The sequence below is a fragment of the Amphibalanus amphitrite genome, unplaced genomic scaffold (assembly GCF_019059575.1).
Source record: "Amphibalanus amphitrite isolate SeventyFive unplaced genomic scaffold, NRLGWU_Aamphi_draft 002117F_arrow, whole genome shotgun sequence".
In the NCBI taxonomy this organism is placed as follows: Eukaryota; Metazoa; Arthropoda; class Thecostraca; order Balanomorpha; family Balanidae; genus Amphibalanus; species Amphibalanus amphitrite.
The window spans coordinates 1-25,179 of NW_024883610.1; the positions used below are offsets into that span (position 1 = coordinate 1).

The following is a 25,179-nucleotide window of genomic DNA, read 5'->3' on the forward strand; positions in this document are numbered from 1 at the left end:
ACACTCCTTTCATACTACCCGCTTGCGGAACAAATTGATACATGTGTAAAACAAGCATTATCACAGCTGTACTTTATATAACAGACTTTTTACCGACATCACCTCTCCCCAGCCTTCCCCTGGGAGCATATCACAACCCTTTAATTCCCACGGCTTGGTAAACGATGCACTTAAGCCGGCGATTCCAGCCTGGCCTGCGACAATTTCCATACGAAGTGCGCGGCCGTCAAAAAGCACGAGCTGGGGTGCCGAGATTTTGCCGGCCCAAACGCTTACTAATGCGGGCGGCGCCAAGGGGCGGCGCTGCGAACAAAGCCTGCTCGGGGAGGCTCGTCCGCCGCCGCCGCGCCGCCCGGGGCTGAGAGGTCGCCGGCGCGCCCGACTCCGACCTGCACCCAGGGTGTCGTTGGTCGTGCCTGCCCCAGATGGGACGCCGGCAGCAAATCTCGGACGGGCTGTGGAGAGCCCGCGCGCCGGCCGGGCCGTGCATAATTTCCGCATTTGTCGCTGGACTGTCGAGGGGAGGGGTAGTGGGGGGGATGCTGTGATGGCCAGTGGATGGCTCAATCAGGGAAATGATGATAGCAGTAGTGGTGGGGCGGTGGTCTAACCGGGGTTGTTTCTCATCCCTGGTGTGGGGGGTACGCTCCATAGATGCGTCTATTTTAACCCTAAATCCTAATGCTGCGAAGGACTGATTTGGACATATTTTCGGACTCGGAACTAGTCAAAAAATAATAAGGGCGATGAATGGACGCAAAATTTGTGATAACTTCCGAGAAAAAAGGACTGCGGGTGGGAGCCTGTATCTACAATTCAAAAGATCTTCCGCGTTGGTAGGTCATTTTAAACACGTTTTCTCAATTTGCTATCCCAGCACTCGCTCGCATTAGCAGCGCGTCACATTTGTCTCGGCTGGTGCGGCTAATTCCGGCGCACCGCACCGTGTCACAAACGACGCGTGTGCGCCGCGAGTGACGCCTTTCGGATTATCGTTAGCCGGCGCCTGCCTTGACGTGTAACCAATCCCGTACCCGCCCTATTAGAATGCAAATTGCATTTTTCAACGGCGATGGAGTTTATTTCATCCGTCATTTGGCGGGAAATTTGTCATCCATCATGCCGCGGTGGCGGTGCCTTTTTGGCGCGAGATGAGCCGAGTGTGGCTGTGGAGAAATGGCGCGCCGGCCTCTGAGAGGGGACGCCAGCTGATTAAAGTGAGCAGCAGGATCATCTTAGAGCTCCTAAACTCGAGCGGCTGCTCATTATTCTAAGTAAGGATTTACCCTGTCATTAATTGGTGTGATGACGGGATGGGAATGAAATTGTTCCTTAATACAGCATAAGTCTCATAATATTAGCGCATTTTTACGATATCCTTTAAAATACGTGTCAGTAAACATGAAAATTGTTATTGTAATATACGACAATACTTTTTAAAACACCAGCCTTTGCCGGAATGATGCAGTGCGATCTTTCTTTAGAGTCAACAGCTTAGAGCATAACTAGTTCCACCGACTTCTCTTCATAGTCCTGTTCCAACCACCGAATATCTCGCCACTAACCTCCTCCCCCCTCCCGTCCGCAGTTGCCCTGGTCGAAGCAGTGGCTGAAGGACGAGGCCGGAAAGGCGGCCAACCTCCTCCCCGAGCTCTCTGCGGCCGGTGCGGCCGGCACCGGCTACAGCTTCGGCGCCGGCGGCGTGGACCAGGCCGCCTTCAGCTCGGCAGTGAGCTCGCAGTCCGAGGCGCTGTACGACAGTATCGGTCTGGGTCAGCAGCAGCCGTCTGTCTACTCGCAGAGTCTGACCGCGTCACTCGGTGAGTGGGGGCTGTGAGAGAGCGGCTGAGAGTGGTTAGCGGCTCGGGTAGTATTGCCGAGATACTAATTTAATTCTTTGTGTCAGAATTTTAGATTTTTGCAGTCAGCTTACGTAGACATTGACAATTTTGGCATGTTCTTCTGTTTCGAAATTAGCATATCCTCATTTCAGGTAACTGTCCAAATGTGCCTAAAATACCTTCGGTCAAGTTTTCGTGAGGTCTCCACAAATTGATGTCGAATCGTACCAAGGGCTCGGGTGATAGATGTGTTCGCCGTCAACTCACGTTCTTATTTAAACTGACGTTCCTCTTCGACCTCCGTCAGGCACCTCTGCCGGCCTCACGCCTCTGGCGCCCATCTCCATGGACAGCAAGTCCTCCCCGGGCGCCACAGCGCCGCTCCTCGACGCCTCCGGGCAATACCAGCAAGGTGGGTCACCGATAGATGGCGCACCGATCGGCTATAGGTGGCGCACCGATCGACTATAGGTGGCGCACCTGTAGTTAGGGACGGAGCCACTCACTAGATGTCGCCAGTGACGCACGCTCGCACCGCACCTTGCCTGGCTGCCTCGCACGGTTGTTGCTTATAAATTTCAGAAAAAGTGCATGCTTTTGCTGTTAGGTGAATACCTGAAAATCTGGATCGTTTGCTGAAAAAATGAATCGTGCGTGGCAGCCAGAGTTGCACTGCGGCTCGGCTTGTTTCGAGTTGATTTTCGATAGCTAGTGCATGGTGTGTACCCGCAGTGTAGCGTATTTCACCCTGTAGCGCTCGAGTCAGTCGCATTTGCACCCACCGCCCGTTTTGCCAACGGCCCGCACCGGCCGCCGCCGTCGCACGGTTTTAGCTCTGGTAGCACTGTCGCACGCCCCTCACCGGTCCCTGGCGGCCACGCACTGAAGCACCGTTTCTCCGGCACGCCGACAGGTGGCAGCACGTACAGCTACTCGCCGCTGACGCCTTTGGACGTCAGCGGCGCGGTGCTGTCGCCGCCGGTGGGCGCTCTGACGCCGCCCGTCTCCGGGGAGCCCCAGCCGCCGGTCACGCCGCAGAAATCCCCCGGCACGTCGTCCCACGAGAGCCTGACTGTCCTGCAGCCCATCTCGGCCGCCCCCGCCCCCGCCCCCGCCCAGAGTCAGCTGCAGTCGCAGCCGCCACCGCCCCCACCACCCGTGTCATACCTGGGAGGGTACCAGCCGGTCCAGCTGAGCTTCGGAGACTCCCCGTACTCCCTGTCCCCGGCCGACGAGCGTCCTCCGGCTCTGAGTCCTCACACGTCCGTGCTCAGTCCTCCCACATCCGTCCTCAGTCCTCAGTCGTCAGTCCTCAGTCCGCAGACCTTCCCCACCCACCACCAGGAGCTGCGCCCCAGTCCCAGTCCGCAGACCTTCCCGGATCTGTGCGGCGGTCAGCTGCACAATGACTGCGGGATGGCCCAGTACGACTGCCGACTGCGCAGTCCGTACGGCGACCTGGGCGCCCACAGTGGCGTCCACGGCGCCCACGGGGCGCCCGGGGCGCCCGAGCAGCCCAAAACGCTGGCGCAGCTCTCCCCTGCCCTCTCCCCCGACGTTCGGCTCTATGACGAGCGGCTCATGTCGCACGAGCGGGCCAAATATGAGCCGCATCCAGGTAAGAGCACAGCACTGCACGACTGAAATGCATGGAGAGTGAGAACGGCTGGGATTACCCATTTCAAGGTATTCTGTAGAGTTTACTCTGACGTAGACGCTCGTAGCTTGCTGCTGTATTTTTCGGGGAACGCTCGAGAATACTCCTTGTTTTCCCTCAGAAATTGATGTAATATTGCCCCGAATTACGAGCTGTTGGTCAGAGGCCATTGAGCGTTCAATGAGGCACAGTGGACCATGTTTGTGGACAATGGACCGTTTAACGACAATTCGGCCACGACTGGTCAATTATTCACGACTGGCCTTCAGTAAAACCACCTACCCTAGAAACTTCCCCCTTTTTTAAGATTAAATAAAAATAAAAAAGCCTTTGAATAGCCCGCTTCTATCAGTAGCCGTCTCCCGTCTGACGCCATTTTGTTTGTTCCGTTGCCACCGTGTGACGCCATTTTGTTTGTTCCGTTGCCAGGCTCCGTTCAGATGCCCGACTACAGCAGCTACCCGTACCCGCAGTACGCCGGGTACGCCGGCTACAACTACTCATCGTCGGCCGGCGGACTGCTCAGTAAATGATGTAAGTACACGCTTGTTTTTTGTAGTCATATGGCTGCAGTGGTTTGAGCCTAATTACATACCGCAAGATATTCCAAGTGGTGTTTGGAATACCATACCTACATGGAAAGCTTTTAGTGGGGCCAATACGTACATAGTGTCCCAACCACCACTGCTCTATCGTTCCCTTTAAATTGGCCGACGTTTTTGTTGCCCAGGCTTTTTCCTAGAAGCCTCCTGACGCTGAAAAGTAGCGACTGAATTTGAGCAACATCTCGACTTCAGACTTGATGGTGTAAACGTGTCATCTCATCTCTATGACGTTTTTTCTTTTGTTTCAGCTCCTCGGGGCTCGGTCCTGAGCAGCTGTCGCCGTCAGCCAGCCCCTGGCGGTGACCGGCTCAACCAGCAGTGCTCGGGGCCGCTCATAGGTGGCGCTCCCAAACCCCAGCGCAAACTCTAGCAAGCTGCGGCTACGCAAACCTGCGGCGGCGCTCAAAATGCACAGGGCCTACAATCACAGCCGGTTGAATCCGGTTATGGCTGGTTTCATCCGGACACAGCCGGCTCAAGGCGGTTATCCGCCGATCTCAGAAGAAAGCAAGGCTCTGAGCGGCGCCGGGCGGTTTATATGAGCCCGAAAATGCTGTACACCAAAGATATTTAAATTGACGATCTGACAACGCGTACTGTACATAGATACCTGCTTCGTAGAAATGTACATAGACGTGTGGATGAGTGCGTCCGAGCTTGAGCGTTTAAAAACTGGTGGCAGCAACGGCAATCACTGGGGACGCTTGTGACGTCAGCGTCCACGCCTCGTCCGAGCGTGAATCTGATTGGTGCGTCGTCAAGGTCATTTGTTGATGTCAAGGTCACTGCCCCGGGTGGCGGCTGGCGAGTCGGCGGGGCCGCCCGCCGCTGGCGCCATCTGTTGGTGACCTCTACGATACGATACTGCTAGTGCTGTTTTAGTTGTGCGCTGATGAGAGTTTTGTCTGATCGTTACCACAGCTGATAGTTTGTTACCAGGGGCTGTCGGATGTTTCCCTGACGGTCCTGACATGGCCTGAAGACGGTGATGGCTCAAAACAGACATGGTTTCAGTGCTAGAGATATGTATGATCGCTGTCGCTGTCGCTTTTTTCAAACGATTTTCACCCACGATCACCGTTGTTTCGTAGCACCGCGGACCCACACGACGTCACCGCCCGTGCCCGGCTCACCGACTTAAATCCGCTCACATCGTCACTCTATGCTGCTTTTATGCTCACTAGGGGATAACGAAATAGGTTGCGACCTCTATTCTCATGTTTTTTAAGCCCGCTTTTAGCGTGGCACATCTGTTTCGTGTTCACTTTGTGTTCGAGACAGAACAGGCTGACCTGGTGTTCACTGCGGTTATAGTGGATCTATGCGCTGTTTTGGATCTAAACCCGTGCTAGGTTCTGGATCGGTCTGAGAAAATAGTTCAATATTTGCATAGCTATGGTGACTTGCATGTTGTTTTTATAGCTCATCCTGTTGTAGTCTCATGTTTTGATATGTCTCTCTGTGTATGTATGGATTTCGTTTTTTTTTTTCTTTTTCCTCACATCCATGATTTTTCCTGCGTTATCTGTTATAGTTCACTCTGCGTTGTTTTTATTTGCGCAAGTCATCTGCAGCGCGCGTGGTTTTATTTATTCTGATTTTTACGTTACCGTGCAATGGAGACGCGCTCGAGTGTATATAGGAGAACTATTGACGAATCAGCTGTTTGCTATGGGATGCAGGCTGCCCTGGCCAGAGCACACAACGACATTCTGCATCTCTGCGACGTCAGAGTGACGTCACGAAGGGGTCAGCTCGCGTACGTCGGTGTTACATAGTGTGTCTTCCAGGATTTGTGCGTGTGCGCGTGCGTGTATATGCACGCGTGATGCGTGCATGCGTGTATTTATGAGCTAGGTGATGCGACGAATAAACAGACGATTCGAATTGGCAAGGTGTTTTTGATAGGATGGACTAACTAGCAGGATTGCACCGCAGAGTAGGAATCGGAATCGAAAGCAGAGTCGGAATCGGAGTTTGAGTCGGTCGGAGTCGACAGTTCTGCCCGGAGTCGGAGTCTGAGGGGTCGGAGTCACCGAAACCTAGCGGGCGTATTATGAGCTGCTACCTGTAGCTCCCGTCTCTTGGTCCGCGACCGCCGCCGCCGCCGGCCGACGAAGTGACCGGCCCCCGTCATTTTATAATAAATCCGCCATCGCTGTTAATGAACCTCTCTCACCCATGGGGGATAACTGGCGAAGGACGAAACACGAAAACACAGTCTCAAGAGAGCCACGACATTATTTTGCCAGCATCGTCTCGGTCTCCCCTCGGTCAGACGCGTCGGATGAACTATAGTTGACCTTGAAAGGACACGTCGAAATTTAACCACAGGTCAAGGTCATGATCTGACTAGAAAAGGTAATGCTGCATATCAGTCAATCCTTGTCGTCAAGCCGAATACATCTAATGCGTTCTCATCGCTCTAGCATGCGTCTATTAGAAGTTTTAGCGTAAAAAAAACTGTTAAATATCATTCGTGACCTGAGATGACCTCAGGGGACATAACGATCGGGTTCACGGGTGCCCATTTCCGGTTCAGTGAGCCATGTTTACTTTAATATGGTGTTTGAGCGTGTTTGTGTTGAAGAAAAATTTAGGTCTTACGTGCGCTTTTCAGCGATAAGAAATAAGAATTCCGGCTACTGACTAGCTGAACAGAGATGATCGACCCGCCTGACTCGGCGACCAACCGTCTGGAAACACTAGCGCCTCTACAGGCAGCATTTCATAGCTCTAGTTACAAAAATTAACCACCAGATGACAGTAAACATCAGTCTTGTATGGTAACTGAATCAAAGCGCCTCTGTCATTGCATTCATACTGAAGTTTATAAATGTTGTTGCTGTGTGGCACTAGGATCATTATTTACTGCGGAGTGCGAAATCCAAACCCGGAACATTTGTCCGATTCCTAGCCTCAAACTGCGAAATGTAGGTACCTAACAACAAACCGTTAGGTATAGGTATAGCTACGGCGTAGTTATATCGGAGAGTGATGAGTATTTAGCCATAATGTTGTTTCTGTTGCTGTTCTCCGAGCCTTGAAAAGAAAATGTTGCTTGAGCTTATTCTTAGTGAGGAGAACAGTCAACAGTGGCTCATCAATCTGCCCTTGCCGATCAGCTGATCGCAGACCAGAGATGTCAATCTGATGAATTTGCAAGCTTTTATTTTTTCACCACTTTTAGAGTCGTCCCCCCATCAAACTGTCTCATTTTTGCACGCTTTTCTGTTTATTTCTTGCTTTTTGAAGCCTTTGTTGAGTATTTACAGGTATTTTAAATGTACAGTACATAAACATTATGTTTTTGTAGTTGGTTGCCTTCACCAACATTTTAGTGAAAATGGCTTGAAATTTACCTAAATAAAGTATCTTCTGTCTCTCAAAATGAAGGGCAACGATCAAATAAAAAAGAAAAATAACATTTAATAGCTCATTCCTGCACCAAACACAAATAAATCGTGGTTTGTAAGGTAGAATGTGATACTCCCTTCTCTTTCCCCGATCAGCCATCTTTGCGCATTGTATTCCGGTTGCGAAGGCGTGCGGGCGGGGATTACGGGATATTTCCTAGGTTTAAGCCTTCTGTCATCATCGGGGCTGAGAGGAGACACTCACATTTAGTATGTCTTTGAAAAGAATTAATAAGGTACGAGGAGGTGTCGGTGCGGTTCAACGGTGATTGCGAAATGAATGCCAAAACTTGACCCAGATTAAAAGGCAACTTGAACTGTTTTGCTACAATAACAATAATGCTGCTAAGGACCAAGCAGGTTCTAATAATCAACATATTTTCCTAGTCTCCTGCATATGCACATGGGTTTTTCAACAGTTTTCGTTAGAATGGTCATGAATGTGTCGCTGAACTACACATGCGAAGGATTACGCAACAATGCAATAGTTGCCTGCTTTTGCTCTTTTCAAATCCTCCCTGGAGTCCCTAATCTTAGATAACGTCTTACCACATGTTGAATCTGAATTTCAGTCAGTGGAGTCTGCCTAATTAAGTGCTATCATGAATTTGTGATAAGAATTATTTTGCTTGTCAGCATTACATGCCTATCCTGCCATCAGTCCTCCCTGAAACAAGCCGAGGAGTAAACTGAATACTGAAGATTTCCCCCATTGTAATGACTCTCTGGCACGTGTTCACAGGAGCTACAAGACCTCGGTCGTGATCCGCCAGCACAATGCTCTGCAGGGCCTGTAGGAGACGATTGTGAGTAAAACGGGCACTGGTGGCAACATGGAATATACTTCATGATCATTGCCTATCTGATTTGCATCTGTAACTGCCCATTTTTGCTAAGAACTCGTACATGGGTTCATTCTGCATGGGATGCTATTTAATCTTGATATAGCCGGTCCGGTGAAAAGTGCCAATATCATGCTACGAGTCAAATCAATTTGTTGGGCTGATCTTACCACTACTTCAGTTGGCTATTTAGGCATATAGAACATGATTTTTTTTTGTCTGCTGCATATCTACCTGGTTAGTGTTTGTTGGCTACATTGTCTGTTCTATCTGTTTCATTGTTTCACTGGCAGGTGACAGTTATGGGCCTGCGCGACAGTCCTGACATACTGTCATTGTCTGTTCTGTTTGTTTCAGTGTTTCACTGGCAGGCGACAATTATGGGCCCGCCCGACAGTCCGTACCAGGGAGGCGTCTTCTTCCTCACCATACACTTTCCCACAGATTATCCCTTCAAACCTCCAAAGGTGAGAATGTCACATATTATTCCTTCATTGGTCACTCCGAATGGTATCTTGTGTGTAATGATCCGATCTTGTGGTCAATGAGATCATTTTGTTGCTTGCTTTGTTCACCTTGTCAAGTGTATAGGCTTTTAAGTGTATAGATATTTGTGTTCACCACACTCACTTGATCAATATTTCCATTGGGAAGATTTAAGAAAGTCGAAATAGGCTGGCAGCATACCGATGGAAAACATTGACTGAGTACCTGTCGTTAACCCACGCCCCGCAGGGGCTCTTTGATTTCCACGCTCTGCTGGAAAATCATAATTGATTTCTTCTCCCCCTTCTAACTCGGATCCTGGGCCACATAGCGATACAGGAAGGCGGCGTTCGAAAGAGCGCCGAAAATAATGACAAAATTACTTCTGTCAGTTTTTGGTCAGGTCAAAGGTCAGGTCACCAGAGGTCATGGAAGGCCACAGCTCGCCGAATTTTAGACCGAAAACAAACCAGCGCATACCTAGAAAACAATAGAGCTACAGCCTACAACACCCCGGAAAAGCGCATTTGATAGCCCTATTAACACTCTTTCTGAGTAATTCTATGAGATTTGACTTCAGGTCAACAGTTTTGCCTGCAGGGGGCAAAAACTACCAAGCAGACAATTTTTGCGAAAACATTTTTCTGCAATAACGTATGGTTAAAACCTTGCACGAGCTTACTTTTACCGGCATCGTGTTCCTCTTGTCAAAACGCATTATGACCTGACCGGAAAGGATCATGTTGCATACCAGTCGATCCGTATCGTCGAGCTAAACACATCTAGGGCGTTTTCATCGCTTTAGCATGCCTCTATCAAAAGTTATTTGTGAAAAATTTAAGTAGTTCTTGTGACCTGATATGACCTCACTCTCAGGAGCATAAACAGGGGTCATGGGTGCTCTTTACATGTTCAGTGTGTCATAGTTAGTCGTAATTCAGTGTTTGAGAGTGTTAGGAATTGCGTTCGTCCAAAAGAGGCGCATTTCAATTTTCTCCCATTGACTTATACCTAATGGGGAGGTCGCAAAATTGACCTGACCTTTGGTGACCGATATAAAAATTACGGGATATACGTTTTGTACATACTGTTGCTCTTATCAATCGCTGAAAGTTTCAAAGTGATCGGTCACTCTGTAGCTATGTCAGACATTGAAACTTTTTAGGAGGTGAGTTCACTTGACATGACCTGTGGCCTGACCTTGAGTGACCTAGGTCAGAATTTTTCACAACATGTTAAGGAAAAAGATTTATGATGAGGTGACCGTTTTTTTATATATTTGCGGGAAACCGCAGGGGGTGTTAAAACCCGCCGGAGGACGCGGTTTGATAGACAAACTTGAACAAGTTTGAAAAAGTGTCACCGAATGTCTCTAGTTTCATGTAGCTTCACCACGCGAATTTACTGCCTTAGCATGATGACGTATCCCTGTGTCTGATGTCGTATCTCTGATTTCAGGTGGCTTTTACCACTCGAATTTACCACCCTAACATAAACAGCAACGGTAGCATATGTTTGGACATTCTGCGCTCGCAGTGGTCGCCCGCCCTCACCATTTCCAAAGGTAAGAACCGCAATCACCATTTCCAAAGGTAAGGAACCGGTATCACCATTTCCAAAGGTAAGAACCATATTTACCATTTGCAAGGGTTACAACCATAATCACCATTTCAACAAGTGAGAGTCCAGTTCCACTGATACAACCATTTTTAGAGATGACCTACCATAGTCCTTTAGAGGTATTTGGGGAAAGGTATGAATTGTTTGATGTCATGTTTGATGGTTATGCAAGCATGAAAAAATGTTCACTTTCTTGGATTTGTTGCTGTAAAGTCGTCTAACTTATTGAATGCCTGCTTCTTCATATGCTTTTAAAAATGTTATCAAAACAATGTATTCGTGCCGGTGATATTCAAAACTCCTTGCTTGGTTCAGGGTATTGGTTCACGAACATGCCCAAACAGGTTTCCGTGAAAATGGATCGAACCGACAGCGCCACGTGCTGGGAATTCCAGGAATCCCCCGGGATCTCGGAAATGTTCGCCGGCCATCGCTGTTGTTTATAAACAACGCTCGATAATGTGATCGTTTTTGACGTTCATCTCGAGATGTTTTGCGTGCCACAAAATGCGGTCAAGTCTCACAGGCTGGTGGTGCGTCGCTGACCTACATTTATCACCCATAAAACTCCGTACAAGCTGGTTACCTTTTTTATTTACCCAGATTACGGAAGTCATGCGAGATTTCGGTAATTTGTAGTACTGTGGCTGAGGTTATCCCACGTAAGGCTATCATCAGCGTCTATTTACTCCTTTGGAATCTGTTTGTAGTTCGTTAATTCCAAAAGTTCGCTCATTATCCCATGAAAGTCACGTTGCCTGATCTTTATGTAAGTGGCATATGTTGTGGCTTATGTCTCATACAACGTTGACTCCAAACCAGCTTTTTGAAATTTCCTATATCTTTTTTATCTAAATTCTAGCCATTGTGTCGTCTCTGTAAGTTGATAATTTTTCAGTAGCGGGGGTATGTCCGCACGCTTGATACTTTGTCCTTGCTTTGTCCCGCATAGTACCTCACGTTGTCTTGGGCTACACCATCCATCGCAGCTTTTCTGGGTCTCAAACACACCATGATGGGGCGCATTACCTGGCTATCTTAGTTCAACAGCGCGCCCATTTTGGACAGCTGAGTATACAGTCTGTGTAGGGGCGCCGTCAGCCGACTCTCTGAGTGGAAGATCGACCCTCACTAGAGAGCGTGGAAATGCGCTTAAGACTATCTGCGTACCGTGATTTGCCATTGCGGGCAGAATTCCGTTAATTTATTTTTTTGCGATTTTGTGACGTAGTTCGATTGGTGTCTGGTAAATAATTAGTGTCACTTCGATCCTAAACTGGCGTCTACCACGTACTTGGATAATTAGTTGGTCTAGGAGTCTAGGAGATATATGCTATGTCAGATTTTGTGTATCCGATAGTACAGGCTATTATTGCTCTAAATTTCCGTTCTGTTGACACTTCCTTGCCTCTATTTATTCTTACCCTGAAGGCCGCTTTTCATGCATCCCGACATCCTTACCTAGGTAGCTACCGTTAGGGTCGCCGTGTTCCGTTATTGTTTGATGCACTGGCGTTTCGTAATTTCCGGCTGATCTCTCTCTTGCCACGGCATTGTCTTTCTTTGTCTACATAGTTTCGTCGAGCACCGACTGACACAATATTCGCCGTATCTTGATTTTCTATACCCCCATATAATTACCCGTATTCTTTATGGTTAATAGTCTGAAGAGTCCGATTTCTGTGTTTTAATGAGGGATTGACTAAAATCTACATTTGACGTAACAGTATGGCTGTTCTGAACAGTGTTACATTACTGACATTGTTGTAAAATATGGTGTGTAAATTGTGCTACACTGTCCTCGCCACGGTTCCTACGAGCGGAAAGAGCAAGGTCTTCTATAGTTTCTCAATTATTGATTCAATCTCACTATGGATAGCATTTGGCTTGTGATCGATTACATTATGTAGCAATACCGATGCTGGAAAAGTGAACAATGTGCGACTCTTGACCGACATAGCTCGTGCGCTGTGCGCCAGTGTCCCAAAATTGAGTTTTGTCTTGGGTGTCAGAGGGGAAAATTGTCCACCAAAAAGAGGGGAGAGAGTGAAAAACTGCTGATTCGATTAGATCCAAAAAGAGTGAAAAATGACAAAAAACGTGCATTTTATTCTAAGGTGTAGGATGCTTGATGCTAAACCGGGCATCCACACAACTGCTCTTTCTATAGGTAAAAAATCTAGGTTTTCTTGGTTGGGAGTGGAAAATTGTTCTTAAAAAATGGTGGTGAGAGTGGGAAATAAATTTCATTTGGATGTCGTTTCCCACCCAAATCGACAAATTTTGGGACATTGCTGTGCGCCGACAGTAAAGGGCTGTTTCCGTGTAGTATTATGCGTCTTCATCCAGCAAATTATCTGGCGTACCGCGTATTACACAAAGTTACATGAGTACCTAACGATTTTAAGCCAGTCAACAGCTGCTTGCTGCCTTTAATCGTGCCGGAAAACGTAAAATCGGTTCGACTGCGACACCTTGCCGACTTGCATGATAAGTCATTTCAACTTGACCTTCATTTTCTGACGAGTGTTACCTTTACGATTCACATACGCGAACTATCCCCTCGCCTTTTTCACATAGGTATGACTTCAATCAATTGTAACGCCATCTGTCTATTGCGACATCAGCATCCTGCTATGACTTCGGCTGTTTTTGTATGATCCATCTGTATCGTAATTAGACGTCACCTATCGATTATGACGTCATCCGTCTGTTACTTATCCTCCCCATGCCACTCTGTTTGTGACTGACCCTGTTTTAATCTGTTCGTTTCAGTGTTGCTGTCCATTTGTTCGCTGCTGTGTGACCCAAACCCGGACGATCCTCTCGTACCGGAGATCGCGCGCGTCTATAAAACCGACCGGGACAAGTATAACGAGGTGAGTCGGCCGCCCACGGCCCGGGTTCGAATCCCACTGGAATACTTTTTAGTTGCGGTGTTTAAATGCATTTACAATAATCACCGTTGCTTTTACGCTCATTTGACTTTTCAGAAACATTTTCCTTCTGGGGTTAAGATACACGAGGGTATTATTTGAACTTAGTTTTAAACATATCTGTTTTACGTGCACCATAGCTTTTTGTGTATGTTTATTTGCGTATCGGTATCACTTCTATCGGGTAGGCTGTGTACTGTGCCCGCAAAACACAAACACGTAGTCTCTGACTCATGATACTGGTGAATCACCTTCTTTGTTCGCTGTATGGGAAGTGACGCGTATCTCAATAGCGCATTCTGTTTCCGGCGTTACGCGATATGTATATTCGGTGCGCTTTTTTGCGCCATAGCCTGTTCTTAACGTCCGTCGTTTGATGATAAACCTTAGTTCCTGCTTTCTTGTCCATTGCTTTTTGACATGGGCTTCGCTGTTGGTTTCCTTGGGTAAATGGCATTCCTCGTTTCCCAGGGCATGTGTAATGTTCATATATGTTCAGTTCCACGATGTTGTGTCCTTTCAGGGGATTTTTGTTGTTCAGAATTCCAGTTGGTATTCCACCTATTCCATTCCAGTCTGCTCCATTTTATGTTTAGTTTTTATCTCAAAGCAAACAAATTTGTATCATGTTCCAAGCCAGTTTGTTCAGCCACACGGATTGCCGTTGCATCCACATTCCAACTCATGTATCGCCTTAAACACCTGACCACCGTCCGACCCCAGTTCTGGTCTCCGCGTGTGTCTCGTACTCTCCCGGAGCGGCTGATAAGGGTCGGCAGTTCAGAGTCCGCCCCGGTGACTCAGGCCGCTATCTGTACTCCGCCTGTAATCTCTCGATGAGTCGGTGCGTTGGAAATCGCTAGCTGCTCTATAGGTGGATTCTGATCCGCAGTTCGTGGGTATTGCGGCAGTTTGATCGTTCTCTGGGTCTAACTACTACTAACTACTACTCTAATCGTTCTTAGGCAATGGTAGGTATTTTTCAGAGACTAGAGAATCATTTCCTTAACAGCCATTTGCTCCTTAGCTCAATACGGAATTCATTCATGGGCTGAACTTTGTTCCTAAAATAGTTAAAGACACAAACAAGTATCTTCCTAACCTTTCTGTATTCTTTGTCAGGACGTTTTTAACTACTGTCGACATATATTCTCATCTCTTATGCCTCCTGCATGTAATTTCCTACTCCAATTATCACTCCTGACTCCTCAGTTCTTGCTTTTGTTCTGTCACTCTGACTCCCACTCTTCTGTTTGCCTCACAGACTCTGCTGTGACTCCGTGCCCTACATAGTTAAAGGGACCCTCCCACCTTAACATTAGTTTTGAGTTGGGATAGCCAAATTGGTGGCCATGGCCTGCAAATACCGGTTTGGGCACTCACAACATCGAAAAATGCTTTAATTCGAAGATATGGAATTTCAAACTTGCAGTTTTCGGATTCTAAGGGGCTAATGCATTGGAATGCCCCCTTAGAATTTGTGACGTCAGCGGAGATCTAACTATTTTTAAATCTTAGACTAAAACCATCGTTAACACGTGGTGGTATACGCTGCTTTGCGCGCAACGTCTGCCGCATTTTAAGGCTGCCAAATTATTGCTTCCAAATAAAGTCGCTAGTAACAGGGGAGATCCCAAAAAGTAAATAAAAGTAAAAGCCTAATATCTTGAAAACCAGTGAATATTTTTTCGGTGAAATTTGGTAGATATTCGTTTCCGCTCTTTCTGAACCAAGGGACATCACTTTTATGCCAATTCATTAACTTTTTTGAAGGTGGGAGGGTCCCTTTAAAGTTTCAGACTCTCCTGACGTTGGAACTAGAAACTGTGCTGTAACTCCCGTTTTTTTCTTACTGGACTGCTTTGTATCTGATTCCCGATATCTTAGTTCACTCTCTGAAACTCGTCGCTCCCCTGACTTGCACCTCTGTAGCTAGCTCTGGACTCTACTCTGACTCTGACTCTGACTCTGACTCTCTGACTGTCTGCAGGTTGCCCGCGAGTGGACGCGCAAGTACGCGATGTGATAGAAGACTAGCTGTAGCCGCGCCGATCTGACTGCACGGCCCGGAGCCCGGGCGCCCCTCTGAAACACCCCTCCTCTGGCCTCTCCAGTAGCACACTCTTGTCTGTTTGCCGCCTATCCCCACCTCTTCCCGTCTCTTTTTGGTTTCGTTTGGGTGAAGTTGGTATTGTATCTCGTGTTTATTCAATTTTATGTCGTCATGTTTCCCTGGCTCGCACCTGAACATGGAGTTAGCTGGTGGTGATCTGTCGTAGGCACGTGCCATTCTGTCGCGCACACCTCTAATGCTAGCTCAGCAAGACGGCTCTTGAATCCATCGGTATATCTGGTATAGAGCAGCACCCCACAAACACCTGTACGTCACAGGGGCTCTCGTTTCGTCTTGAAGGAAAGTGATGATCAGAGAACCTCCTGTATGGAATTCAGGCACTAGGTCAGGTTCTGAAGGACCAGGATGATTCGTGGGACGCATCTCGGGTTTCGATAGCAATCACCGAAGTGTCCGGAAGTGTCCAATTTCTCCGTGTGTATTTGTTTGGAAGGGGTCCCGTCTCACAGTGTGCTAGAGTTTGAATAATCAGAAGGAATATGTGCGCTATGTAAAAGTTCTGTCTTGGTCTCTGCCGCTCGCCAGCTTAGAGATATCTCATCCAGTTATTCACCGTGGTTGTTCGTATCTTAGGTTGTATTTATGTTTAATCTAAACCTTAATATCTAGGATCTAGTGATTTATCTGCCATTCTCTCTCCTTTTTCTCTCCCCTCGCCGTTTTCTCTGTCCTATCTGTCCTCGGGGCGAAGGGTTCCGGCCGGTCAGATGGTTCGCGTCCCGGCCGCGTGGCGGCGCCACCAGCGGCGGCCGCGCGCGACCACGCAAACAACTTCTTTTAATGCGCGTCGGAGGCTCGCGAAGGCGGCTGGGTGCTCGCGCTGTCTCACTCCCTCCCATCCTCACCGACCATCTCCTCCTCCTCCCCCTCTCCGTCTGGTCCTTTCCTCTGCCTCGTTCGTCTCCCCATCCTCCCAGGTCGTCTTCTACTGAACACATGTCTCTTCTACGCTCAGCGTCAACTGTGCTGACGAACCGCCGCCCGCCAGTGACGGACTCGAGAGTGTTCTCACTCCAGGCGGCTCTCTATTGTCCTCAAACATCCCCCTCCCTAAAGTCAACCGGCCGGCGCCCGCAGTGGCGGCCGTCATTTTGTACAGTGTGTGGTAGCGCCGCCGCCTCCGCCTCCGCCGTCGGCCAAGAGTTAGGAACTATTAACTCTTGAGTGGTGCTTTCGGTCGCCTCAGTCCTGAGCGCTGTGCTGTCCCGCGCGCGTGAGTGTGTCGCCCCTCGGTTTCGGTCGTTTGTTGTTTCGATTACTGTCTGCTGTGTGAAAAACCCCGCTGGATGATCACAGATTGTATCTCCGGAGCGGGAGGCGCCGTTGAAGAAAACACGGCGTTGTCATGGCGACCGGCGCCGCGCGCGCTCCACCAGTCGGCGCCATGTTTTGGCGCGTGATTTGAATAAAATGCGCGCGAAATGGGAGCGCCTGCAGAACTAACGGGCGAGCCGATCACTGGATACCTATCTGTTGCGCCGGACAATTTAAATAAAGCGTATTCCGTACACAGTACATGACCTCTCTTTGTGCGGGGGATATGCGGGCTAGTGAATGGAAATGAATAGCGATTTCACGTCGGTTTTGGTTTATTTTTGGCTTCAGTCGTCCTTTGGCGCTATTTTAGCTGTCTGTTCCGTTACCACGGCTGTGGGCTGATTTTTTACTGACTCCGTTAGAATGTTTCTGATAGAGGATTCTTCATGGCTCCGAGTGGAAGATAAGGATATCTTTTCCAAGCGGGTTACTGAAAAACCGAGCGACGCAGGAGCGAGGTTTTTCTGTAACACGCGAGGAAAAGATATCCGATCTTCCACGAGTGAGCCATGAGGAATCCTATATCTTTCTATGTTGAGGTTTATTCTTAATTAATTAAACATTATATTTAAGTGTATTCATCTATGTAACAAAGATTTAGAGTAGTTTGTTTTTATTTCATAAGTTTCATATAGAAACAGCCATTAAAAATGCCGTTCGGTTATTGACCCATCATCAGTTGAACTCTTGATTTTTGGATATGAACCCTCGAGAGTCCGAGACCTTATCTTTGCATCTCAGAGAGATGCAGAGATAACAAATTCTTATCTTTGCATCTCAGAGGAGTGCGAGATAGAAATACCCCTGCACTGTAGACCCAATGGCAAATAAACCTCAACTAGAAAGATAAATGCTTTTGACACCGCTGTTTGGTTAGTTAAGCTATTTCTTGTTTGCACACTTCTACTCCAGCTCTTGCTCCGCATCTGTTGTGTAAAAACAGCAGTGATTCAGCTGACTTACAAAGTTTGCCTAGCGTATGGTTAGCAGTTTTGTCGCATGCCTTGCGATACGTGCACACACAGCCTGTTAGCTCCGATAGTGTATCGCCCGCTGCAATATCGGTCACTGTTGGGTTTCAGGAGTCGGAACGATAACACTGCGTGATTCAGGGCCTGGCAAAGCTAGTTGTGGCGACGCTGGCAAAGTTCTACCGACGTCCATTGCTTGGAAGCAAAAGCGGAATGCTCTAAATCCACTTGAATCTCATTTGGAGAACGCCGGGTGGGATAAATTGTGATTCAATGCGACTGTTATGATGGAAACTGTTGACAGTCCTGTCACAACACGGGTGTTACTGCAGCCAAGCTGGTCAGTCTAAGAGCATTTGCGAAGATGGCATACGTTGCTGAGCAAGCGTTGATCGTGGTGCAGTCGTATGCCGGGAGATCAACTTCTAGTCAATGATAGATGTTTTTTTAGACACTATTCCACCCGATGAAGATGCCATTCGAATCGTTGCCATACTTATTTTGTTGAGGGTGAGACCGTGCGGGGACCACTTGTTTAGGCTGGATAGATGGAAATTTCCATACCTATGTGAACTCTCTACGCCAATGATGATATGCACCGAAAGTTAGAAGGATGTAGGCATCGAAATGAGCGAACTAGAACAGCAAAGCTGACATTTGTTTAGGTATAATTTGCACAGTGGCGGCGGAAGGTAATTTTGGATGGGGGTGCAAAGTTTTCTCGAAGGGCCCCTCTGGAAGTTTGGGCCCCCCCCCCTTCATTTTTTTTTTTTTTTTTTGAGTGGTTATTATTGATTTATAAAAAACGAAGATTTTGGAAAACTATCCACATACACACAAGTTCTGCAAAAGGTTTGAAATTGCAGTGTACCTACCTATCTCAAATAATGAAAGCATAAAGAAGCAAATGCAGCTAGTTTTCATCGGCTAATCTTTTAGTCTAGCCACCACCCGCAGCGTCTCAAACCACTTTTCTGGATCCGCAGTGGACCATTGAGGGCCCTACGAGACCGTTCCAAGAATTGACCGTGTTTAGAAGCCCCTTGGAAACCGACCACATAGAGACTCCTCCAGAGACCTACATGACTCCCCAGACTGAATGAGCCCTCCGATCAGGGTCGGTCGGTGTCGGTTGCTGAAAGGTTTCAGAAGACAGTATAGGCTCGAAAGTCTTTTGAGGGCTCTCACAGAAACCGGCATCGGACCCCAAAAAACTGTATGGAGGCCCTCCAAAGCCGGGATGGAGGCCACATGAGCCGATGCTTAGCCTAAAGAGCCGGTATGGAGAACTGAATAGAGGAAATGGGTCTCAGTGGGGCCTTCAGGGGCAAGCGTTTGAGCCTCAAAAGTATGCGTGGGGTCTTAGAGGCAGGTAGACCCCTGGAGTATGCACGGGGTCCCAGGAGCTCGCGTGTGAGCCCAAATATTCGGCTGGCGGCTACTAGAACCAGCATGGGGATTCTTAGAAGCCGAGTAGACCCACATTTCACGGGTCACGAGTCCCAAGAGTCGATGTAGGGGCCATAAAAGCCGGTGTAGGGCCCATGGCCCCATAAGTTCCGACATTGAGACTCTCAGAGGCCGGCGACGGGGCACCAAGAGCAGATAAAGTGCCTCAACAAGCCGACATGGTGACCACAAAGGTCGTTGGGTCCTCTGAATCTGAACTCTGCGGGGCCCTCAGAGGCTAGCATGTCACCTGGCACCTGTCTGCGTTGAGTTGAGACCCTCCGAGGCCGTCGTATGGTTCTTCAGAGGCCAGCGTTGGCCCTTGAAGCCTTCGTTAGGCCCTAGAAGCCGTCAAGAGGGCTCTCAGAAGTCAGAGGTCAGCATGGCCCCTGGAGCCTGCCTGCATCGAGGCCCTCAGAGGCCGCCGTGGGGCCCTCAGACGCCAGCGTGGGCCTTTGGAGCTTGCGTTGGGTCTTAAAGACCATCGTGAGGGCCCACAGAGGTCGTCGTCAGGGCCCTCAGCCCCTCAGGGACCGTCCTGGGGTCCTCAGAAGTTGTTGTGAGGGCCCTTAGAAGCCTTCGAGAGGATCATCAGAGGTCGTCATGAGGGTCCTTGGCCATAGTGAGGGTCTTCATGGGCCCTCAGATACCTTTGCAGGGCTCTCAGAGGCCTTGGTAAGACCGCTAGAGGCCATCGTTAGGGTCATCAATGGACCGTTGCAGGGCCCTCAGATGCCAGCAGCCTGGTTGTGTTGGGGCCCTCAGAGGCCGTCGCTGGGCCGTCTGAAGCCAAATGGGCCCTCGGACTTGAGTTGGGTCTAGGACCGTCACGAGGGCCTTAGAGACCGTCGTAGAGGCCCTCAGAGGCCAGCGGGCCCCTGGAGTCCTGTGGGACCCTCAGCGGTCGTCATGAGGGCCCTTAGTGGTCGTTATAGAGCCCCAGGGGACAGAGGTCGCCGTGAGAGCCCTCAGAGATCATCGTAAGGGCCCTCAGAGGCCGTCATAGGGGCCCTCAGAGGCCAGCGTGGCCCCTGGAGTCTCCTTGGGGCCCTGGAGTCTCTGTGGGACCCTCAGCGGTCGTCATAAGGGCCCTTAGTGGCCGTTGTAGGGCCCCAAGGGACAGGTCGTCGTGGGAGCCCTCAGAGATCGTCATAAAAGGGCCCTCTGAGGCCGTCATTGGGGCCCTCAGATGCCGCATGGAGCACCAAATGCGGCTTGGGACACTTCTAGCCGGTGTGGGGGCCCCAAAGACTAGCATGGGGCGCTCCTAACCATAATTGGACATCCCGGATATCAGTGTTCGTTTCCCGATCACTGGTTTTCAAGAGAAAATATATTGGATGGTGCGACGGGCCCCTTGTACGGATTTTGGGGGTGCAAAAAGATATGTTTGCACCCCCATGTTTTTCGATGGGGGTGCAGCTGCACCCCCTGCACCCCCTATTCCGCCGCCACTGAATTTGCACATAACCAGTTTATTCTTGCACGGCGCAAATCAACAAAAAAAAAAACGAAATTCGTATCAAAATTCGTGTCAGTCGTATTTGCACAGATATGTGCAAATATGATTGACACGTCAAGCAACACATTGTTGCAATAGCCTACCACGAAAAAATCTCATCTGTCAAAGTCATATGCTCGCTTATATCGACGGTTCAACCGCCGACTCTCAATACCGTCGCTTCACTTTCAGTTAGGATGTACCGCATTTCAGCCGTAGTAACGAAACTGTCACAGGTGCATTCGTTCCTCGTCACACCGAGGCCGTGCTCTCATGACCAACTGGTGTCAGGCGCACGAAGTCACTGCAGTACTAGGTACACATTGTGACGCGGCGTTGTACATCACCGCAGTAAACTGTGACGTCACAGGTCGTCCACCTTGTGTTGGGTCCATGGGGCTGTCGAGTTGTGCGCATAGCTTTCAGGGGCTGCTCCGCTCCATTGTAGGGAAATGGAATATGTAGATCACGTCAGCGGAGAGTAGGCGCCCACCTGTGAAAGAAGGGGCAAGGAGGTTAATTATTAGTTGCCGGGGATTGGTACACTAACGAAGATCCTACGTAACACAGAGGCTGAGTGGCAACAGTTCTCACGACTTTCACCGTAAATCTGCTTGCAAACAGTGCTTGAGTGCTTTTTTAACAAATTAAGTCATGCAAGTTTTTAATATGCAAACGTTTGACTGTTCCAGCAACTACCACTAAATTTTCTCTGTCAGGAAACGAACCTGACGTCCAGACGAAAATATTCTGTCGGCAATGTGTTTCTGTGTGGTGTTACCTGTCGTGGCTCGGGCTGTGTGGTGCTGTACTACACCCCCTGTAGGTGTATTACCTGTCGTTGCTGTGGTACACCCCCTGTAGGTGTATTACCTGTCGTGGCTCGGGCTAGGTGGTGCTGTGGTATACCCCCTGTAGGTGTATTGTTACCTATCGTTGCTGTGGTACACCCCCTGTGGGTGTTTTACCTGTCGTGGCTCGGGCTGGGTGGTGCTGTGGTACACCCCCTGTAGGTGTATTACCTGTCGCGGCTCGTGCTGGGTGGTGCTGTGGTACACCCCTGTAGGTGTATTACCTGTCGTGGCTCGGGATGTGTGGTGCTGTGGTACACCCCCTGTAGGTGTTTTACCTGTCGTGGCTCGGGCTGGGTGGTGCTGTGGTACACCCCCTGTAGGTGTATTACCTGTCGCGGCTCGTGCTGGGTGGTGCTGTGGTACACCCCTGTAGGTGTATAACCTGTCGTGGCTCGGGATGTGTGGTGCTGTGGTACACCCCCTGTAGGTGTGTTACCTGTCGCGGCTCGGGCTGGGTGGTGCTGTGTTACACCCCCTGTAGGTGTTTTACCTGTCGTGGCTGGGGCTGGGTGGTGCTGTGGTACACCCCCTGTAGGTGTATTACCTGTCGTTGATGTGTTACACCCCCTGTAGGTGTATTACCTGTCGTGGCTCGGGCTGGGTGGTGCTGTGGTACACCCCCTGTTCATCCTCCTCCAGCAGAAGGTGCTGCGGTTTCCCCGGCCGGAACGATCTGAAACTGGGCAAAAACGAGCTCAGTAGACGACCACTTTGAGAGCGTCTTACATATGAGGTCTATCTTGCGACGGTAGTGATCTTCTCTCCCGAATCAATTTGGTCATACACGTCCCCGTGCCCCTGAATGGCAATGCACTTCCCCGTTTGCCGATTTCTCGACTCTGCTAACCGTCATGCGTGACCGCTATGTTACTTATTACTTCCAGCCTTCACCACGTGACGTGACCGGCCTGGCACTCTTGTGGTGTTATCACTGACATTGTTTACCCAACCAGTGATGCCATCGCCAGGTGACCTGACCTCCTGATATGACCACTGGCTTCGTAATAACCATTGGCGTCACATCATGTCCTGACCCCGTGACCTGCCCACGTGATCCCAATTAACCCACCTGAGGTCGCGGTACCAGGCGCCGACGACGAGTAGCAGTACCAAGCCGACGATGGAGCACATGATGACCGTCATGAGCGTCACCTGCCAGGTCGAGTGGGCCGCCTGCACCGGCGCCTCCCTGACCTGACCCTGACCTCCCGTCTCGGGCGGGGAGGCCTTGGCTGGTGAGAGGGGGACCCGGTTGGGGGAGAGGATGTCGTCGTCGCTGCCGTTCTCGTCCAGCGGAGATACCAGAGATGAGTCGGCCCCGAAGGCGTCGTCGTACACCCAGTCGTCGTCGTCGTCTTCGGCGCTGGAGGCTTTGGGGGAGGTGTCGCCGGCCTCCTTGGATTCCTCGGAGGAGCTGGAGGCTGCCGTGCCGGTCGTGGGCCGGGGAGCTGGCTTCCAGTTCGGATAGCGCATCGCGTTGATATCATCGCTGATCGTTTTCTGAATGGCCGCCTGCCTCTCCCGTTCATGCGCCTCCATCGCTTTGATATCCTGCTCAATCGCTGTTTCCAACGCCAGCTTCGCTTCGTCGCTCGGGACGCCCGCCTTCCGCTCGAATTCGGCAATCTCTCGCTGAATCTCGCGATGCTGTTCGAACTTTCTCTGGTCCACCGCCCGATGAGCGGCGGCGTCCGCCTCAACAGCAATTCGCTCGATCGCCTCCTTCTGCCTGCGCTTATACTCGGGCGTGCCCATCTCTTCAACCTCGTGAATATCCCTCTCGATAGCCTGCTCTAGCGCCATTTTGTCGGCGTCGGTGGGCACTCCGGCAGCCTGCTCGGCGCGCGCGATCTGGCCCTCGATGACGCGCTGCTGGGCGGCCTTCGTCCCCGAACCGTGCTCCCGCTCCACGGTTTGTATGTCGTCCTCGATCGACTGCTCCAGCGCGAGTGAATCCTCGTAGGAGCGTCGGGAGCGGCCTGGCTCGGGTGCTGCCGGCGGGGAGCGCTGTTTGAGCCTCATCATGTGTAGGACGGCGCTGAGGCGTGTGGTCAGGGTCCTCCAGTGGCTGGCCGAGGGCGACTGCTCGCCCGCTGCGGGAGAGCGAACATCGGGAAAGGGTGATGTGATTGGTCTGTTTTGCCTGAGCTACTGGTTGTTTTAAAATAGTCCATTTGATAAGTCATTAATTTATTCATAAATAATTTAAATAACTGTCTGTGAATTCGGTTCCAAACATTGAGGCCTGATTATCATTTAAGCATTAGCTGAGCAAGCTTTCACATCCCATTTCGTGATGCATCTCAAACGTTTTTTTAACGCTAGACGTTTAACAGGAATTTGATCCTCCTTGCGTTTTCGAGCGAAGTTAGCAAAATCAAAATACGAAGTTGGCACGATCTTCTAAAACGAACCTTTGACGTCGCTCCCGCTGTCGATGCTGTGTCTGTGAACTCCGCTGACGTCATCAGTGACGTCATTGGTGCTACTGTGGCGACTCTCGATGACTGCTCCATGACTCAGTGTGCCTGTGAGTCAGAACATGTCCATCGTCACTATCGAGAGACAGTTCTTTTTTATGACAGGACAGCCAGCCACGCAAACGGTCACTGGAGCAAACGGCCGACGTTGGCTGTCTGGCCCGTTGGCCGCTAAACCGGTACCAGAAAGTGAAAGAAGAAATGATGATGCACTGTTCTGAGTAGTAATGTAACGGATCGTTTCGTGTCCATTTATTCATCGGTCGTACTCACTCACCGAAAAGTCCCAGGATCAGACAGGTCAGGAGCAGAATTCCGCTCATCGAGCAGCGTCTCCGGGTTTCCATGACAACCGGTCGGTACAGCACAGCTTCACACTTGCAACTTCACACTCGCACTTCTCACTTCACACTTATTTTACCCCCGTCACTTCACCTTACTCTATCGTCCCCAATAGAACTCCTGTCTTTATGAAGAGTGATCCCCAGCTAAGCTCACCACATACGCATTTTTTCAAACAACTCCCCTTTGAGTTATAGCTTTCTCTGCGCAGAGTTTCTACACGTACCACCTATAAGGTGCCCTCCCAACTGTTCAACACAGCGCGGTATAACTTCTCGCCGTGCCTTTACCGCCCTGACGCCTATCTCGGCGTACACCGGGGACGATATGACCACGCTATCGGAGCGGCTGATAGCGTCCGCAGAGAGCGGCGATTGTGGCGCAGGTGAGACACGGTCGGTGTCGGCGGGGTAGCACCGGACGAATACCGGGGGCTGCGGATGGGTCGGGATTCAGACGGGACGGGAGCTGTGTGGGACGGAAAGGGGGAGGGAGGGGGAGTGGATCAGACGGGCGGGCTCAGGGAAGCTGTAAAAAACGTGTTCATCTTTTTTCTGATCGGAAGGCATTATTTTAAGAATAAGTGTGTTGTTTAACTACTACCAAGACTGTCCTGGGCTTATTCCACTTGATCCGACGTGGATGGGTAGGGGATCGTTTGGCCTTGGGTAGGGTAGGCCGGATTATTCAGTTCTCCAGACACCGGCTGCGGGACCAGCGTCCAGCCT

The 25,179-nt window shown here is 49.9% G+C and overlaps 3 protein-coding genes across 4 annotated transcripts; 2 read left to right on the top strand and 1 right to left on the bottom strand.

Annotated features, from left to right (window-relative positions):
• Positions 1-1,588: 1,588 nt before the first annotated feature.
• On the top strand, positions 1,589-5,644 carry LOC122376372 (the record flags this gene model as incomplete). Its single annotated transcript, XM_043356201.1, has 4 exons — positions 1,589-1,820; positions 2,149-2,253; positions 3,928-4,032; positions 4,352-5,644. Coding segments are annotated over 3 exons (441 nt in total), but the record flags the coding sequence as incomplete, so codon positions are not given.
• A 1,749-nt stretch (positions 5,645-7,393) lies between these two features.
• On the top strand, positions 7,394-17,057 carry LOC122376371 (ubiquitin-conjugating enzyme E2-17 kDa-like). Its single transcript, XM_043356200.1, has 6 exons — positions 7,394-7,755; positions 8,262-8,325; positions 8,719-8,828; positions 10,306-10,411; positions 13,243-13,346; positions 15,394-17,057. Exons 1-6 carry the CDS (start codon positions 7,732-7,734, stop codon positions 15,427-15,429), a joined length of 444 nt encoding a protein of 147 aa, XP_043212135.1. The 5' UTR covers positions 7,394-7,731; the 3' UTR covers positions 15,430-17,057.
• A 3,676-nt stretch (positions 17,058-20,733) lies between these two features.
• Positions 20,734-24,775, bottom strand: LOC122376370 (histone-lysine N-methyltransferase, H3 lysine-36 specific-like). Of its 2 annotated transcripts, none has more exons than XM_043356199.1 (5): positions 24,387-24,775; positions 24,044-24,157; positions 22,699-23,722; positions 22,212-22,302; positions 20,734-21,268 (listed from the first exon to the last, which is right to left on the bottom strand). In XM_043356199.1, the coding sequence occupies exons 1-5, from the start codon at positions 24,454-24,456 to the stop codon at positions 21,242-21,244; spliced, it is 1,326 nt and encodes a 441-aa protein (XP_043212134.1). In that variant the 5' UTR covers positions 24,457-24,775; the 3' UTR covers positions 20,734-21,241. The 2 variants fall into 2 exon arrangements, with proteins under 2 accessions (XP_043212134.1, XP_043212132.1); XM_043356197.1 differs by having other exon boundaries at positions 22,212-22,308; positions 24,387-24,759.
• Between the last annotated feature and the right edge of the window lie 404 nt (positions 24,776-25,179).

Coding starts and splice junctions, on each gene's coding strand:
- LOC122376371 (XM_043356200.1), top strand. CDS start 7,732: ATGTCTTTGAAAAGAATTAATAAG. Junction 10,412..13,242: donor CGCCCTCACCATTTCCAAAG/GTAAGAACCGCA, acceptor TGTTCGTTTCAG/TGTTGCTGTCCATTTGTTCG. Junction 13,347..15,393: donor ACCGGGACAAGTATAACGAG/GTGAGTCGGCCG, acceptor GACTGTCTGCAG/GTTGCCCGCGAGTGGACGCG.
- LOC122376370 (XM_043356197.1), bottom strand. CDS start 24,456: ATGGAAACCCGGAGACGCTGCTCGATGAGCGGAATTCTGCTCCTGACC. Junction 23,723..24,043: donor CAGCGGGAGCGACGTCAAAG/GTTCGTTTTAGA, acceptor GCTCTCCCGCAG/CGGGCGAGCAGTCGCCCTCG. Junction 22,309..22,698: donor GCCTGGTACCGCGACCTCAG/GTGGGTTAATTG, acceptor GTTTTTGCCCAG/TTTCAGATCGTTCCGGCCGG.